Here is a 17,656-nt window from a genome sequence, read left to right as displayed (position 1 = left end):
CCGTCTCAAGGACAGTTAGGGATGACCAGAATCGCTCACATCCCAGGAAAGGATATAAAAACTGACTCTGTTCAGTGCAACATCAATGTCTGAAGAAATATTGCTCTAAACAGTTCATAAGAGAAAATTAAAGTGGAAACTCAGCTCACTCAGTCATGCCAGTCAAGAAGATATGCAAACTAAAATGGCCACGTCTGATCTGAGAGGATTTCCTGGCTTTTGCAAGTCTCTGTATGGCCCATGTTAGTTTGTTTGAAAACCATGCTAAGCAAAGGAAGCAACAGAACATGATGGTGAGAATGAAAAGTAAAGTTTAAAATATGTGGAACTATTCAATAAATAACTCATCCTTTTAAATAGAAAGAGAATCCTAAATTACAATGTTGTTTAATGACTGTGTGGCTAATATTTATTCACATCTTACATAATGCAGCATGATCACAAAATGATTTTTTTAAAATGGTGGTCTAAGATATTTCAAAATGGATTCAGCAGCTTCCTCTCAAATGATTTATCCTCCCCCCCTGCCCCAGCACTGTGGCTGGAGGTTATCCATGTATTTCATTAGATTCATTAAAAAAGGGTCACCCATTTAAAATAGAGATAAAAGAGGAATTTCTTTTCTGAGGGTCCATGGAGTTCTTTAGCACAGAGGGCTGTTGAGGTTGGATCGTTAAGTGTATTCAAGGCTGAGATAGATTTTTAAACAGTAAAGGAATCATGGGTTATAGGGTAAAGGCAGGAAAGTAGTGTTGAGGGTTATTGGATTAGCCATGATCTCAGTGAATGATAGAGCAGACTGAATGGTCTATTTCTACTGCTACATCATTGAGATGTGTACAGCACGGAAACAGACCCTTCGGTCCAACTCGTCCATACTGCCCCAACCCAATCTAGTTCCATTGCTAGCACTTGGCCCATTTCCCACTAAATCCTTCCAATTCATATACCCATCCAGATGTCTTTTAAATATTGTAATTGTACCAGCCTCCACCACTTCCTCTGGCAACTCATTCCACATACGCACCACTGTCTGCGTAAAAAAGTTGCCCCTTAGGTCGCTTTTAAATTTTTATTCCTCTCACCCTAAATCTATGCCCTCTAGCTCTGTTCTCCCCCACCCCAAGGAAAAGACCTGGTCTATTCACCCTATCCATTCCCTTCATGATTTTATAAATCTCTATAAGGTCACCCCTCAGCCTCTGACACTCCAAGGAAAACAGCCCCCAGCCTATTCAGCCTCTCCCTGTAGCTCAAGTCCTCCAATCCATATTGCAATGTAAATTTGTTCATATTCCAGTCTGATTTTCAGCTCATCTTTGAGATTCCAGTGTCAGAGGGCAGTACAGTTCTATTACAGATTACGTGTTGAAGTGATAAGACCATGGAGTGAAACTGCTACTCTCCTGAGAGGCCATATAACAAAGTCCAACCCTGTTCTGATTTGGTGTTACCATGTGATTACCAGCAGTGGAAACACTGGGTTAGTTTTCCTTTTCACTCTCTGTCCCAAACCATTGAAGCCAATTTAAATTCCCCCATTGTTTCCTTATCAGGACTGCGATCAATTAACTCAACACAGACTGAGGATCGAACTGGTGACCTTTTTGGTCTAATTGCCTCATGCACCTCACAGCATGTGGCCCATTCACCTGCTGGGTCGTTAGGCAAGCTACAAAGACTTTGCTCAAACTCAATTGTGAACAAAGAATAACCTAAAAAATAATAGATATTGAGGAAACACAAATAGAGACAAATATCTGACTTTCACAATGGCAGTTTCAGAGAATGAAAGATACGTGCTCATTGATTGCACATTTCAAATATATTTATACACTGCTAGATATACACATAAATACACAAACTTGCTTTGTAACTTATAGAGTTAAAAATCACACAACACCAGGTTATAGTCCAACAGGTTTGTTTGGAAGCACTAGCTTTCAGAGCGCTGCTCCTTCATCAGGTGGTTGTGGAGTTCACAATTGTAAGACACAGAATTTATAAGTTAGGTGAAGGGGTAAATGTAGGAGAATGGATCTGGGTGGGTTACGCTTCGGTGGGTCGATGTGGATTTGTTGGGCCGAAGGGCTTGTTTCCACACTGTAAGTAATCTAACCTAATCTTAACTTTGTACACCCCAGTATCTCCAATTTATGGAGATATACTAAAAGAGGCACCTGCATATCTCGCCTGGTCTATTCACCCTATCCATTCCCTTCATGATTTTATAAATCTCTATAAGGTCACCCCTCGGCCTCTGACGCTCCAGGGAAAACAGCCCCAGCCTATTCAGCCTCTCCCTGTAGCTCAAGTCCTCCAATCCATATTGCAATGTAAATTTGTTCATATTCCAGTCTGATTTTCAGCTCATCTTTGAGATTCCACAGTGTCAGAGGGCAGTACAGTTCTATTACAGATTACCGTGTTGAAGTGGTAAGACCATGGAGTGAAAATGCTACTCTCCTGAGAGGCCATATAACAAAGTCCAACCCTGCTCCTTGGATGCTGCCTGAACTGCTGTGCTCTTCCAGCACCACTAATCCAGAACCTGCATATCTATCTAACATTCATAGAGATCCCAAGATTAACCAGGAAGCGAAGCAGGAGAGGGTGGTTTTGATCTATGAGACTTCACCTGATGCTAAGCTGCCATCCCAAAGAGTGAGCTGAAAGCAAGGTTTTAGGCACGGTTTTTGGTACAAAAGGGAGAAAGCAAATAGTATGTTGGCCTTCATAGCTAGAGGGTTCAAGCACAGGAGCAGGGATGATTTGGAGATGCCGGTGTTGGACTGGGGCGTACAAAGTTTAAAAAAAAATCACACAACACTAGGTCATAGTCCAACAAGTTTAAATGGAAGCACACTCGCTTTTAGAGCACGGCTCCTTCATCAGGTGGTTTGTTTTGCTGCAATTATACAGACCCTTGATGAGATCACACCTGGTATACCATGTACAGCTTCCTTATCAGAGGAAGGACATTCTGGCAACAGAGGGAGTGATTCCCAGGTTGACTCCTAGGAAGGCAGGACTAACATATGAAGAGAAATGAGATTGGTTGGGAATATGTTCACAGGAGTTTAAGAATGAGGAAGATCTCAAAAACCTTAAAATTCTCATGGTATTAGACAGGAGGGATAGAGAGTCTCAAACCAGAGATTACATTTGGAACACGTTGCCAGCAGAGGTGGTAGAGGCAGGGGTGATAGCGTCATTTAAGATGTATCTAGACAGATACAGGAATGGGCAGGGGAGCAGAGGGATACAGACCCTTGGAAAATAGATGACAGGTTTAGATTAGATTACTTAGTGTGAAAATAGGACCTTCGGCCCAACAAGTCCACACCGACCCACCGAAGCGCAACCTACCCAGACCCATTCCCCTAGGTTTATTCCTTCACCTAACACTATGGATAATTTCCCATGGCCACTTCATCTAACCTGCACATTTTTGGACTGTGGGAGGAAACCCACGCAGACATGGGGAGAATGTGTAAACTCCACACAGTCAGTCGCCTGAGGCGGGAATTGAACCCAGGTCTCTGGTGCAATGAGGCAGCAGTGCTAACCACTGTGCCACCCACATAGATAGAGGATCTGGATCAGTGCAGGCTTGGAGGGCCGAAAGACCTGTTTCTGTGCGGTAATTCTCTTTGTTCTTTATTACTGAATAAGGACATTTAAGACAGATGAGGAGAAATGCCATCATCCAGAAAGTGAAGAGCCTGTGGAATTCTCTACCACAGAAAGCAATGGAGACCAAAACATTGAATGTTTTCAACAAGGAGTTAAATTGGGGCTAAAGGGATCCAAGCATATGTGAGGGGAAAAAAAGCCAGAATGTGATACGGAGTCAGATGGTCAGCCATGATCGTATTGAACAAAGTCTTCAAGGGCCAAATAGCTTATCCTTGCTCCTATATTTGAGACAGAGGTAAATGGGGCAGGGGAGGAGGATGGAAGCAACACCCACCCTCATTCTCATAGAGGGGGTCATGGCAGTTTTCAAACTTTGGGATAGGATCTAGAAGGGGCAAGGGCAGCACAATACACAGGAACACCGCCACCTGAAAAGTTCCCCTTCAAGACACTCACCATACATCACTGGGTCAAAAATCCTGGAATTTTCAATCTTATTATCCTGCCGTGGACCAGAAAGATTCACAAAAATGGCTGACCATCATATTCTCAGGGGCATTTGGAACAGTAATAAATACTAGCCTTTACCAGAAATGCCCACATCCCAGCAATTCATTACATATACTTTTAAAAAAAAATACTATGGCTGCATTGTCATGGAAAGCTTTCTTAAAATAAGGCGTCCATTTAATCTGCACATTGAACAGGCTGAGTTCAAAGCAGTCAACAACAATATCTGTAAGGAGATTTATCCATTTAGTTGCCTCCCCACGTGCAACCTGAAAGCGTTAGTATTTTCAAATCAAATATTTTGTGCAATTAATCTGAAACCAACGGTCTCAAACAACATTTCAGACAATGGATATTAGGTTCAGTAATCTAGACGCGAACAGACTTGGTTCCTTAGTAAATGGTTCTCTGCAAAACTGTCGAAAAAACGTCAGCATAAATGGGTTGGGGGGGGGGGGGGGTCCTTAACAGTGTGAAAAGGGCGCAATATTGGCGATTATCATGGATTTGTACTGGTGCTGATGTTCTGTTCAAACAAAACCAAATTAATCGCCGAAATGGCATCCAATAAAAAGCAACAATTAATGAGTGTGTGTCTTGTTGCAGTCCTTGTGGTTACTTGTGAATTAATGTAGATTGGAACCAAATCTGGTTTTATTCTTAAAAGTGCTTCACGTATTTCACACACACACACACACAGACACGGGCATTTCGTGAGATGGAGCCCTTTTCACATTCTGAACAAGATTGGAGCGGGTTAATGGGCAGATTGCAAGATTGATAGGCATTAAGGCACCCCATAGCAATTTTTCACTCTTCCCCACCCCCAAATAAATATTTAGACTCCACGTTCTGGTAGGCTGCATGAGGTGGAAACGATACAGTATAATTGCAATTTCTTACACACGCTCACTCAATGTGGCCAATAGCGGCCACATGGATAGGAAGAGACGCCTATAGGTGTAGAATAAGGACAGCAGCAATATTTCAGTCTTGTTTTTCCCCTGTGGGGTGGAAATCCTCAACACTTTCGGAACCAAAAGTCACTCATTCTCTTTAACATCTGTGTGTGTGTTGTTTTCTTTTTTTCCAGACTTTTTTTTTCCACCCCAAAAGCCTATTCGACCACTAATGCTGCAGCAACAATAGTCTTTATTATGGTGTAGCAATCTGTAATATCCACTCCCCCTGTGCATTGGAAACTTCTTTTAAAGTTGACCCACACTAACACTTTTTTTTTCTCTTTTTGTTCAATGCCTTCACGCTTAAATCCTCCATCTGTGGCATAATTCCATCTTCCAAAACCACCTTCCCCCACCCCCCCAAAAAAAAAACTTTTCTCTCTTTTTTTTCCCCCAAAAAAAGGGGGCCGGTCTGTAGAAAGCGGATTACAAAAAAAAAAGTGGGCGTTTAATATTGGGCTCGACCAGCCTTTCTAATGCATATTAATAAACGTAAACGTCTCTCCCCCTCTCTCGCTCTCTCTCTCTCTGTGTCTAGATGAAGCAGTTACTATCCCTATCAACTAGACGGCTGTGTGGTTTTTTTTTTGTATGTGAAAGGAGGAGGGGAAGGGGGATTTGTTTTGTGTTTCTGTGACCGAGGTGGAGATTTGTGCATGGGAGGGGAGACGTCGCTGGTTTTGGAAAATAAAAGAATAATAATATAAAGAGAGAGAGAGAGAGAGAGAGCAGGCTTGCTTTCACCCCCCCCGTTGTTTTGTTTTGCATTGATGATCCGCTTTCCTTTCAAACATTTCTTTTACCCCTGTAGCAAGTGTCTCGTCCAGTCGTGCATACGAAAATTGGTGCAGTATATTGCCGTGTTGCGTTCCGCTCCACCCTCAGTACAGCCAAGTGCAGGCGAGGCGAAGCGATGGTTTGTAGTGAGCTTCCAGTCTTTGCTGCCTTCTGCCTTGTCGTTTTGCGGACCCAGGTAGGATTTTTTTTTTCCCCCCCTTTTATTTCTAACTCCTTCACAAAGCTGGTGCTTTTACAACGGGTGGGGAAGGGGGGTGGGTGGAATCTCGAGGGCAACTTTTTTTTTCCCCCCCCAAAAGCTCTAAGCAACTTTTCCAAATGCATTATTTCAAAAAATATACTTTATTCGTTCCAAATGCATGGCTTTTTGTTGCAATTTTGCTGCTTGGCTTTTACACCCAAGAAAAACTCTGGGAGGCTTTTGCACTCCAGTTTATCTTTTCAGTTTCTGTGTTGTGTGAAGTTTGTAGCTTTTGTTAAACGACCTTTTATTTATTTATGAAGCCGCTTGTTGTTTTGGTTTTAAAATCAAACCATTCTCTTTCTCTCCCCCCCCTTTTTCCCCCTGCAGTTTTCCCAGGCTTCGGGGCAGTTCGAGTTGCAGATAAACTTTATGCAGAATGCTAACGGCGAGTTGCAGAATGGGAATTGCTGTGAAGGCAGTAGCAGAAACCAGGACCGCCAGTGCGTGCGGGCTCAGTGCAACACTTTCTTCAAAGTCTGCCTCAAGGAGTATCAGTCCCGTGTCTCCCCCGGCGGACCCTGCAGCTTCGGATTCTCCTCGACCCCGGTCATCGGAGGGAATACCTTTAACTTGAGGGCGGGAGGCAGCAACAGCGAACGCAGGATTGTACTGCCCTTCAGTTTCGCTTGGCCGGTGAGTGAGTCCCCGGGAACTGCTAGAACAGAGAGAGAGAGAGAGAAATCTGCAGCAGCTTGTTTCCCTTGTCTGCTGCTTTTGTCTCTTTCCTCCTCCTACACTGTGAAACAGCATTTTTCTTGCACTTAGTGGATTTGTCCACCTAGTTTACACACTTTTTCTGGGCTTGTCCACCTTCTAGTTTATACAGTACACTTTTTTTTTGTGCTTGTATGTCCTACCTCATGGGTTATACACGATTGTTTTACTTGTCTGTCCCACCTCATGGTTTGCACACTGTTTCTGTGCTTGTCTGTCCACTTCATAATATTCAAATACTCTTGTAAATGCAGATTCAACGTTTGTTTTCAAACAGTTTTCTTTAAACGGTTCTAAACCATTAACAGCTGTGTGTGTGTTCCATTGGCAATGGTTTAGCTGTCAAGACAAGTAGGGGCTACAGAATGCAGAGCAGAATTTAAGAGGACTGTTGTGTGTTCTCTTTTTAAAAAAAATTGCACGCTCGAAAAGTGTTTCCACGTTTTTATTTTGGGGATGGGAGGAGTGGGAGAGACAGGAGCAGAAAGTGTTCATTGCCAACTTTAAAAACCCTTCAGACCCACTGAGTTAATGTGGAATGTTGATGTATGGTGAGACTCCAACTTGCTACGTATCCCAAAAAGTTGTACTCAGAACTTCACTTTGCCACCTTAATTTTCCCTTCCAGCCTTCGGTATTTGATCATGGGGTGTGTGTTTTTCTTTTCAGTAAGTGGGGATTAAACAGTAGAAGCACCTCGTGTTGTAATTTTAAACAGAAGCAGTTTGTTATGACACAGTGACATGGTAGATCTGCAATTTTTTAGTGTAGGTGTCTGTTATTACAGCAACATCTCAGATTCTTCCAATGCAGCTTCAGTCAAGGAATCCAGATCTGCCAAGTGAAGTACTTCTGTGATCTCTTTACTATGAAATTGTTGAGTCAGATTTCATGTGAAGGGGCCAATGACAATGGAGCTGGACAATTTGCAAGCAGTTAGCACACGGTAAATTTAATGTATAATGTGTTTCTGTGGCATGAAGGTTAGTAACAGGAATTCCACTTTAAAATCTGACCTGGTTTGTACATTTTAAAGGAAATTATTAGAATTCTGAGCTAGAAGTTGTGGCTAGATGTCTAATTAGTCTCCTATTTAAAATGGTGAATCAGTTCTCCATGATAGGCACAATGTATGTAGATGATGCTGTTGTGTTGCACTAATGTAATCTTTGTAATGTAATTTAGTGATTTCAATGTTTCCCTTGTGGTGAGTGCTTTTAAATGAACAAAACAATGGGGCAGATGTAATGATTGTGGAACCTTGATATAACTGAAATATGAGCCTGCAAACTGAAACTATGAGCTGCTATAAATTGTCACTTTCTCTTGCAAAGTTTGTGGTTGGGGGTTGGATGTGGAAAGAGGATTAAGTTTCCCTTCCACAAAAAAATGGAATTTCTTGCCATGTTCGCCAGTGTCAAAGTGCAGCAACATCCCACTGAAACAGTAGTGTTTCCTTTTTTAAAAAAAATGCGTCTGTTACTGAGAGTGACGGTCAACCTGCGGATTGTAACGGAGAGGACTGTCTGGATTATGTCCATCTCTTCTCTTTCACACTCTCTCTCATTAAAGATGAAAAATGAAACATTGGTAATTGAGGTGCAGGCAAGCAAAATGGCTTTGCAAACACTTAGTAAGTGATTTTGCTTGGCCTGTCCCATAATAGTCCAGTAAGCTCTTAGCAGAGTATTTGTGAATGGCCTTTGTAGTGTTGAGAGGCATGGAGAAATTGAAAATATTGTCTGGAAAAAGTTGTGCAGTGATGTTTGAGACTGAATGTCCGGTGTTTGACTGCATCCCCCGCACTTGGACCTCTAATCAGCACTGGGTCTTTTCACTCTTGGGCTGTCCCAGATTTTAGTTCCTTACTGGTTTAGTATCGCAGGCGATCTGATACAAAGGAGGACATTCCTTGTAATTGGGGGTATATGGTTGGAAAAGCTGTGTTGCCATGACTACAACTATTGACACTTCCTTTCTCTCTCTTCCCCACCCCCCACTTTTGTGTTGAAAGGTGAGCCCTAATTGGCCATTGTCATTTTGCATGCTTACTCATTCAGAGGGCATGTACTTAGCAATTCCAGTCATTATGACAAATCAGCAAATGTAAATTGTGCCACAGTAGGGTGAGGCAGAAGTCGGGAGGGAGTTGTTGTATATAATAGCAAATGTGAGGGTAAATTTTCGCAAATAGTTCGCAGCTCAGCTCCTGATGTGCCAGGGCCTGACAGGGAAATGAGAGTAATGAGTGTGGAGATGGTGGACTGTTAAATTCATTGAGATGACTGGGAGGTTGAATGAGTTGCCAGGAAACGCAGCAACAGGCTGGCGCTGAGGAATAACTAGAAACCACTCAAGCTGCACCTGCATTGGAAAGAGTTGGCGCAACTCCCTGTTTCCCTTTTGTAAAAATAGTCTGTCCCGAGTTTTAAAATTCTGCTCCACTTACGATCCACATGTTAGCATTGTATGCAGGTCTGCTTTCCTTTTTTTTAATTTGCAGTAAACCCAGCCTTGCATTTCTGAGGGATAACCCCAGATTATCTCCAGTAAATCCATCTCTCCTTGACGCAGAACTGTTCAGTAAAGGCTATGGCCATGACAATGGAAAAGTAAATATAAAATTGTTGCAGTGGTCGGATGTGTCCTGCATTTTGGCAAATGATTCTGCCAGTTCAATTTTTCAGAACTGGCAGATTCTAAGCGCTCAATTCTTTTGACTCTGATTCATCATTTTACAAAGACTTTGTTGCTCATCATTTAACTCAATGTAAAACCTCATCAAAATGTCTTGCCAGGCATAGTACTTAGAATGTTGTTTGTATTATCCCCCTCTCAGCTTCTCCAGGTGAGTTTTAAACTTTTGAAACAACCTGTGAATGATTTGAATTTTGGCCGATTGCAAGGTAATTAGTCATAGATCTGGAGCAGAAATTAACTTAATGTAATCTGGTGGGGGTGTGCTAGAAGTTGGCTTGGTGAACAAACCAGACAGTCTCTTGGCCCAGTAAGTTATATTCCTTCCACCACCACCACGTGTAATTTATTGAAGAAAGTGAGTTTTTTTTTCTGGTTTTGATTGACACAGCTTTTGTATGGAATTTGGGGACCATTTTACTAAATTTGGTGGGTTTGTCCTGGGAATAATCAGTTACTCTTCCCCCTTCCGGTATGCCCCACCAAGATTTATTTGGAACAATTAAAACTATCTGCTTAACCTGTTAAAACAAAGTTGGTTCAGCTTTGTAGCGGAGGTGCTGAGTTTCAACATTTTCAATATATTAAAAATCCTGCAAAAGGATTGCTTTTTAACTCTGCAGTTCTAAGGAGAGTTTTGTTCATGAGTTAATTCACTTAGCAGTGATTTATATTCAACAGAATTTATAATTTTGCCAGGGAGAAAGTTTGTGGTGAGGTTGTGACTTCAAGCAGTCTGTAGCACTACTAAACAGCACGATAATGTCCCCAAGCATTGCAAATCTGTCATTTTTAGAACGCCCATGGTTTTGAGCTGCATTTGTGGTCTCCAGGCAGTGTAAGTGAGGCTGCACCTGGTACTTTGTGTGAAAGTGTGTGGGAAACCTCTGGCTAGCCAATCAGTGCACTGATTATGCCTTCTGGCAAAATCAATGGTAATCAACTTCAGATGTGGATTTTTTTTTCTGGGAAAAGAACACTTTTTGAGGTAGATGAAGTTTACTTAAACTTGTCTTTAATGTCTGTGGCACATGCTTTTGTGGCCTAACTCAGCAAATGTTCATGTTGCTCATAATAGAGGTAAAACCTAGCTGAAATTCTTGGGCCACCAAACTCTACAGTTGAGATCAAATGTCAATTTTTCGAGTTGCTTAAGATGCAGTGGCCGCTTCTGAGCATGCGATTGAAGAGGCAAGCAGCAGATGCAGGGATCTTGTGCAGTTGTTCCTTTTCTCTGAGAAATGGAGTGTGTGCAATGAAATGCTTCCTGGTATTGGTAACAAAGTAATTTTGACGTAACTGAAAAATCTGGCTTTGTTTTAATCAGTGGTGATGTTTGCTACACAAAACAGTGCGACCGTGAGGAAACCACATGTCGATCGAAAATGGCCAATTCATTTGGGAAGCCATTTTGTGTGGAGTAATGTTTTAGTCACAAAATTAAGTTAGCTGCAAGATTGTCAATTTAAGTTGTATCGAGGCAAACAAGGAGCTTGTGACTCAGGATGGTGGATAAAGATCAGTGATACAGTTTATGCAAGCGAGACTTGATTTTTTTTTCCCCAAAAAATGCCCTGAGTTCATTCTATTTAATTATGGCCTGGGAAGCTCTTGTCCAGACTTGCTGTCTGTTAACCTGACTGGTTGTGCCTGGCTAACTGAGAGGTATTGCTTCTCGTCACTTTACAGCTTCAGTAGCTGGTGCATTTGACAGATTTATCAATGCGCTGTTTCTCTCAAATAAAAGCAAATCCAAAAAAAAGGGGGAAGGGGGGGGCTTCATTCTCATCAAACTTGGAAAACTTTGCCTTTTCCAGCGGAATAACATTTTGCATTGTGCTCACGTTCTGTCCTCCTCCCCAACTTTTTTTTTGGAATCAAGTCCAACACAGCGTGTTTTTTATCAGTATTTGGAGTCTAGGAAGTGGTGTTCTGGCCACCCAGACAGAGGTGGGGATTGCTAATATTAACCAAGAACAATAGGAAAAGCAAACTGACTGCAGTGAGGATTACAGAATATAATGGAACCTTCCAGAAATAATGCTAATACATGACAAGCAACAGGAAGCACCAGTAGACTCAGCATTGCTAAGCTCCACACCAGAACTCCACAATGGCAACGTCAGCACATTATATATTCATGGGCTGCTAATTATTCCAGCAGGCCTCGCCAGGTCAGGCACTGACCCGGTTTGTGGGATGTTTGGATAGCGGTGTTTCAACCTTTCTGTGGTGGGGGGGGAAGGAAGAGAGAGACAGCTGCTGTGATTCGGGGGGCTGGTCTTCAGTTGCTCCTATACTCTGACGAGAGAGAGAGACTTGCAGCTGCTTCTGTCATTAATTTGGGTTTTACATCTCAACTTAATGTGGCAATGAACTGTGTGGTTTTTATTTCCCCCCCAGCCCCCTCCTTTTTTTTTCTGGATCTAGATGTGGTTTATTTGACTTGCTGTCAGTGAAATCACAAGTGTTCCCTTTTTTGTCTTGGGGGTGGATGGCTGCGAGCTATCGGACCTGCCATTGGAGTGGTGCTGTTGGGGCCTTGAGGGATATTGGATCACAGTTGAGCTCTAGCTGGGTGTCTAACAGCGTGTGCCTTTATGGTAAAGCTTTCCCTCACATGCTTTGTTTGATGGGATGAAATAAAAGGATCCCACTGTGTAAATCAAACTCCCTAATGCTTTGTTTAGCTGATCCTGTCTCAGATTGTATGGTATTGCTCTGAAGGGTACAAAACAGCTGGGAGCTACCTAGGCCTTCGCGTAAGCCTCCTGTGTTTTTAAGCTTTTCGTTACCTTTGGGGGTCACCAAGTGCTTTATAATCATGGCGGTGAGTTGGCTCAGTTGGCTGGATGACTGGTTTGTGATGCAATGTAATGATAACAGCATGGGTTACCGTGGACATTATCCCTACTTGACCTCACTCCTTGTGACCCTCTCATTACGCTCCCCACCAGTCCCCTCTCCCTCGGTGGGACTCTGGCGAATTTTTATCTTGCAGCCAATTGAGTGGTTTCGAAGTTGCCACAGCCATACCGAACCTTAGGACTGCTCTGTTATTAGAGACAGCGATGATTGGTTTAACCAGAGGCTCACCCCCCCCCCCCAACGAGGGAGAGGTTGAGGAGGAGAGTCCTTCACGATCACCTCAGCTGGTGTGGGAACGGAGCCAACACTGGGCTCGCTGTTGTAGCCAAAATGAGTGAACTGACCATTGGAACTGTAGATGTGGGAAACGCAATGCTAATTTGTGCACGGCAAGCTCCCACAGGCAGCAATGTGACAATGAGCAAGTAATCTAATTTTTGAGAAATATTGGCCAGGGTGCATGTGGAGGTGCAGATACCTCCTCTTGGTGGGGGGGGGGGGGAAATGCTGTGAAATCTTTTGGGTCCACCGGAGGTGGCAAAGGGGGCCTCTATTGAAAAGACTTTGTCATTCCTCCTTTCTGTTGCCCAGGGATGTTAGCTGAGATGGTTCTGGGACTTGAACCTGCAATCTCCTGACTTCCACCCCAAGACCGCTGCCAGCTAAGCGACTGCTGACTCGAGATGGCCAGTACATTCAGACCTACTTAACTTCGCCAATAAACCTTTTTTGCGCCTAACTGCCTGGCAGTTGACTGAGCGGCTGGTTTGTGATGGTGACATCAACGGTGTGGGTTCAATTCCTGAGCTGGCTGAGGTTACCATGAAGGAATCTCCTTCTCAACATCTCCCCTTGCCTGAGGTGTGGTGACCCTCAGGTTAAACCACCACGAGTTATGTATCTCTTTCACTGTCTCTTGCTCACCCCTCTGTTCCTTTGTCTGGCAGGGAGTAGTCCTTGATCTGGTAAGACTGGCAGTTTAACGGTTTCTTGAATGCTCGATTTGTCTTAAAATTTAATGAAGGGAGTGATGCATGCACTGTAGTTTGCTAAATGTGATTGCCAAATTTTCCAGCTATGAAACTGCAAATTAATCTGAGCAAAGTCCTTAAAAATATAAAAGGTTGAGATGTAGGAAAGAAACTTTGATGTTGTAAGTGTCTAATAATAAGAGGAAAGTATAGATTGACCGAAGAAAGCCTGTGACAGGGTTGTTTTAATTAAGAAATAGTTGCGATTAAGATGAAGCTTGTAGATTAATTTGTAGTTTTCAAATGTTTATCCAGTTCCCCATTGAAGTTATTAGGATATGGAGGATGTAGCAAATTGGGTTAATCCCTGAAAGAGTCTGCCTGAGAGTAATGGCTGAATGGCCTTCTGTACTGTACTGGTCTTTCTAGGTGCAGTATTCCATAATACATTGACCAAGAGGCTGACCTTGACTTAACCCCCTGAGTTAGATCTTGATGCTTCCTGTAGCTCATTAGATTGGCCGACTGGTGACATTGAACTACTTTACTATCTTCCTTCTGTACCAGATAATTTCCTCCTCCACACCTCCCCCACCCTTCCACGTGGAGGTAGAATCATTAACTCAAAGTATTCAGAGTCTAGACTTGGCTCATCACTTCACTTTGAACTTGTAGAGCTCGGTTCTGAAATCTTGTGTTGAAGGTCACGTGAGGCAAAGTGTTTTTAGGTTTGTGTCTAGTGAAAGTTAGGATTGTTCTTATTTTAAGGAAACAAATACTCAAAGTAGATCAGCAAGACAAGGAAATGCCACTGAGTCCATTGTATGGACCAGGAAGGGAAGATAAATAACTGCAAGGAGGCAAAATGAACTGTAAGTTTGATGGGGCCTATACATGCAATATTGAGTGTTGATAGTGTGGTGCTGGAAAAGCACAGCAGGTCAGGCAGCATCTGAGGAGCAGGAGAATCAACGTTTCAGGCAAAAGTCCTTCATCTGATGGGCATATGCTTGAAACATCAACTCTTCTGCTCGGATGCTGCCTGACCTCTGTTTTTCCACCACAGTCTCGACTCTGATCTCCAGCAACTGCAGTCCTTGCTTTCTCCTATGTGAAATATTAAGCTGTGTATCTGTTGGGTCTTTCTTTGTGCTATTGAAAGGTGCAACTGCTTTATCACTTCTACAAGGCTCTCTTTTCCCGTCCCCATTGAGCATATTTCCACAAGAACTGGTGAGATGGAATTTGAGATTTTTCATTCTCACCGTTTTAAATGATACTAAGTCAACGTCTACCCCTTAAATAGCTCGCTGGCAAAGAGTGATTGTTAGTAACTAATGAAATGCTATAGAGATCAGTGGGGTCATAGTTATTTAATACATATATTCATAACTTGGATGAGGAAACTGCTCATACTATAGCCAAGTTTGCACATGACACAAATACATGGAAAGGCAAGTGGTGAGGCTGACAAATTCTGCAGCAAGATATAGACATGTTAAGTGATGAGCAATAATTTGGCAGATGGGAGTATTACGTGAGAAACTGAGACCTGCACTTTGGCAGGAAGAATAGAGGAGCTATGTGTTATAGTGACTGACAAAATAGAGGGATTTGGGAGTCCTTGTACATCTCAAACATAAGTTCAGGGAATAAGGATGGCAAGTGAAATGTTGCTTTTATTTCCGTAAGAATGGAGTATAAAAATAGGGGAGCAGGTCAGGAAGCATCCAAGGAGCAGGAGAATCAACGTTTCTGGCATAGCCCTTTTTCAGGAATGAGGAAGGTGTGCCAAGCAGGCTAAGATAAAAGGTAGGGAGGAGGGACTTAGGGGAGGGGTATTGGGAATGCGATAGGTGGAAGGAGGTTAAGGTGAGGGTGATAAGCCGGAGAGGGGGTAGGGGTGGAGAGGTCGGGAAGAAGATTGCAGGTCAAAAAGGCGGTGCTGAATCCGAGGGTTGGGACTGAGATAAGGTGGGGTGAGGGGAAATGAGGAAGCTGGAGAAATCTGCATTCATCCCTTGTGGTTGGAGGGTTCCTAGGCGGAAGATGAGGCGCTCTTCCTCCAGGCGTCGTGTTGCCATGGTCTGGCGATGGAGGAGACCAAGGACCTGCATGTCCTTGGTGGAGTGGGAGGGGGAGTTAGTGTTCCACCACAGGGCGGTTGGGTTGGTTGGTGTGGGTGTCCCAGAGGTGTTCTCTGAAACGTTCCGCAAGTAGGCGGCCCCTCTCCCCAATGTAGAGGAGGCCACATCGGGTGCAGCGGATGCAGTAAATGATGTGTGTGGAGGTGCAGGTGAATTTGTGACTGATATGGAAGGATCCCTTGGGGCCTTGGAGGGAAGTGAGGGGGGAGCTGTGGGAGTAAGTTTTGCATTTCTTGCAGTTGCAGGGGAAGGTGTCGGGAGTGGAGGTTGGGTTGGTGGGGGGTGTGGACCTGACGAGGGAGTCGCGGAGGAAGTGGTCTTTCCGGAGGTGTAATCTAGGTAGCTGTGGGAGTGTTGAGTCGGTCTAGGAAGGGGAGGGAGGGGTCTGAGACGGAAGAAGAGGTGGGGGGTGGTGCCAGTGTAGCTACATCGATGACTGTATTGGTGCTACCTCGTGCTCCCACGAGGAGGTTGAACAGTTCATCCATTTTTACTAACACCTTCCACCTCGACCTCAAATTTATCTGGACCGTCTCAGATTCCTCCCTCCCCTTCCTAGACCCCTCCATTTCTATCTCTGGCGACCGACTCAACACGGACATTTACTATAAACCGACCGACTCCCACAGCTACCTAGATTACACCACCTCCCACTCTGCCCCCTGTAAAAACGCCATCCCATATTCCCAATTCCTTTACCTCCACCACATCTGCTCCCAGGAGGACCAATTCCAATACTGAACAACCCAGATGGCCTCCTTCAAAGACCACAATTTCCCCTCAGACCTGGTTGATGCTCTCCACCGCATCTCCTCCACCTGCTCCTCTGCCCTTGAACCCTGCCCCTCCAATCGCCACCAGGACAGAACCCAACTGGTCCTCACCTCCCACCCCACCAACCTCCAGATACATCGTATCATCCTTCATCATTTCCACCACCTCCAAACAGACCCCAGCACCAAGGGTATATTTCCCTCCCCATCCCTATCAACATTCCGGAAAGACCATTCCCTCCGCGACTCCCTCGTCAGGTCCACGCCCCTCACCAACACAACCTCCACTGCAACCGCAAGAAATGCAAAACTTGCGCCCACATCTCCCCCCTCACTTCCTTCCAAGGCCCCAAGAGATCCTTCCATATCCGTCACAAATTCACCTGCACCTCCACACACATCATTTGCTGCACCTGATGTGGCCTCCTCTACACTGGGGAGACAGGCCGCCTACTTGCGGACACCCATACCAACCAACCCAACCGCCCTGTGGCTGAACACTTTAACTCCCCCTCCCACTCCGCCAAGGACATGCAGGTCCTTGGCTGCCTCCAAAGCCAGACCATGGCAACACGGCGCCTGGAGGAAGAGCGCCTCATCTTCCGCCTAGGAACCCTCCAACCAGAAGGGATGAATGCAGATTTCTCCAGCTTCCTCATTTCCCCACCTTATCTCAGTCCCAACCCTCGGACTCAGCACCACCTTCTTGACCTGCAATCATCTTCCCCACCTCTCCGGCCTATCACCCTCACCTTAACCTCCTTCCACCTATCACATTCCCAGTGCCCCTCCCCCAAGTCCCTCCTCCCTACCTTTACCTTAGCTTGCTTGGCACACCTTTCTCATTCCCGAAGAAGGGCTTATGCCCGAAACGTCGATTCTCCTGCTCCTTGGATGCTGCCTGACCTGCTGCACTTTTCCAGCAACACATCTTTCAGCTCTGATCTCCAGCATCTGCAGTCCTCACATTCTCCTATAAAAATAGGGGAATCTTCCTAAAACTATAAAAGGTATTGGACCACAATTTTGGGCCCCTTTTCTAAGGAAATTTATCTTGCTATTGGAAGCAGTCCAGAGAAATGTAATTAGGCTGATACCAGGAATAGGCGGTAGTGGGTACCACAGATGCTGGAGATTAGTGGTGCTGGAAAAGCACAGCAGTGATTCCTGCTGAAGGGCTCATCACCATGGGTTTCATGATGAAGGGCTCTTGCCCGAAATGTCAATTTTCCTGCTCCTCGGATGCTGCCTGACCTATGCTTTCCCAGTACCACTCTAATCTTGATACCAGGACTGACTAGTGGGAGGAGATTGAGTTGATCAGTAGAGAGAA

General features: G+C 44.3%; 1 protein-coding gene across 1 annotated transcript in view; it reads left to right on the top strand.

Moving 5' to 3' along the window:
• Window positions 1-6,009: 6,009 nt before the first annotated feature.
• The window catches only part of jag1b (jagged canonical Notch ligand 1b), a 57,744-nt gene continuing 46,097 nt past the window's right edge, over window positions 6,010-17,656 (top strand). Inside the window, exons 1-2 of the mRNA XM_087991757.1 lie at window positions 6,010-6,084; window positions 6,481-6,786. Coding sequence (XP_087847883.1) covers window positions 6,025-6,084; window positions 6,481-6,786 — 366 coding nt within the window. The 5' untranslated portion in view covers window positions 6,010-6,024. The remainder of the gene's footprint in view (window positions 6,085-6,480; window positions 6,787-17,656) is intronic.

The sequence above is a fragment of the Chiloscyllium plagiosum genome, unplaced genomic scaffold (genome assembly GCF_037043375.1).
Source record: "Chiloscyllium plagiosum isolate Xiang-an unplaced genomic scaffold, Cpla_swu_hap1 HiC_scaffold_10, whole genome shotgun sequence".
Classification (NCBI taxonomy): Eukaryota; Metazoa; Chordata; class Chondrichthyes; order Orectolobiformes; family Hemiscylliidae; genus Chiloscyllium; species Chiloscyllium plagiosum.
Note: the sequence above shows the minus strand (reverse complement) of the source record. Positions and strands in the feature narration are given on the sequence as shown.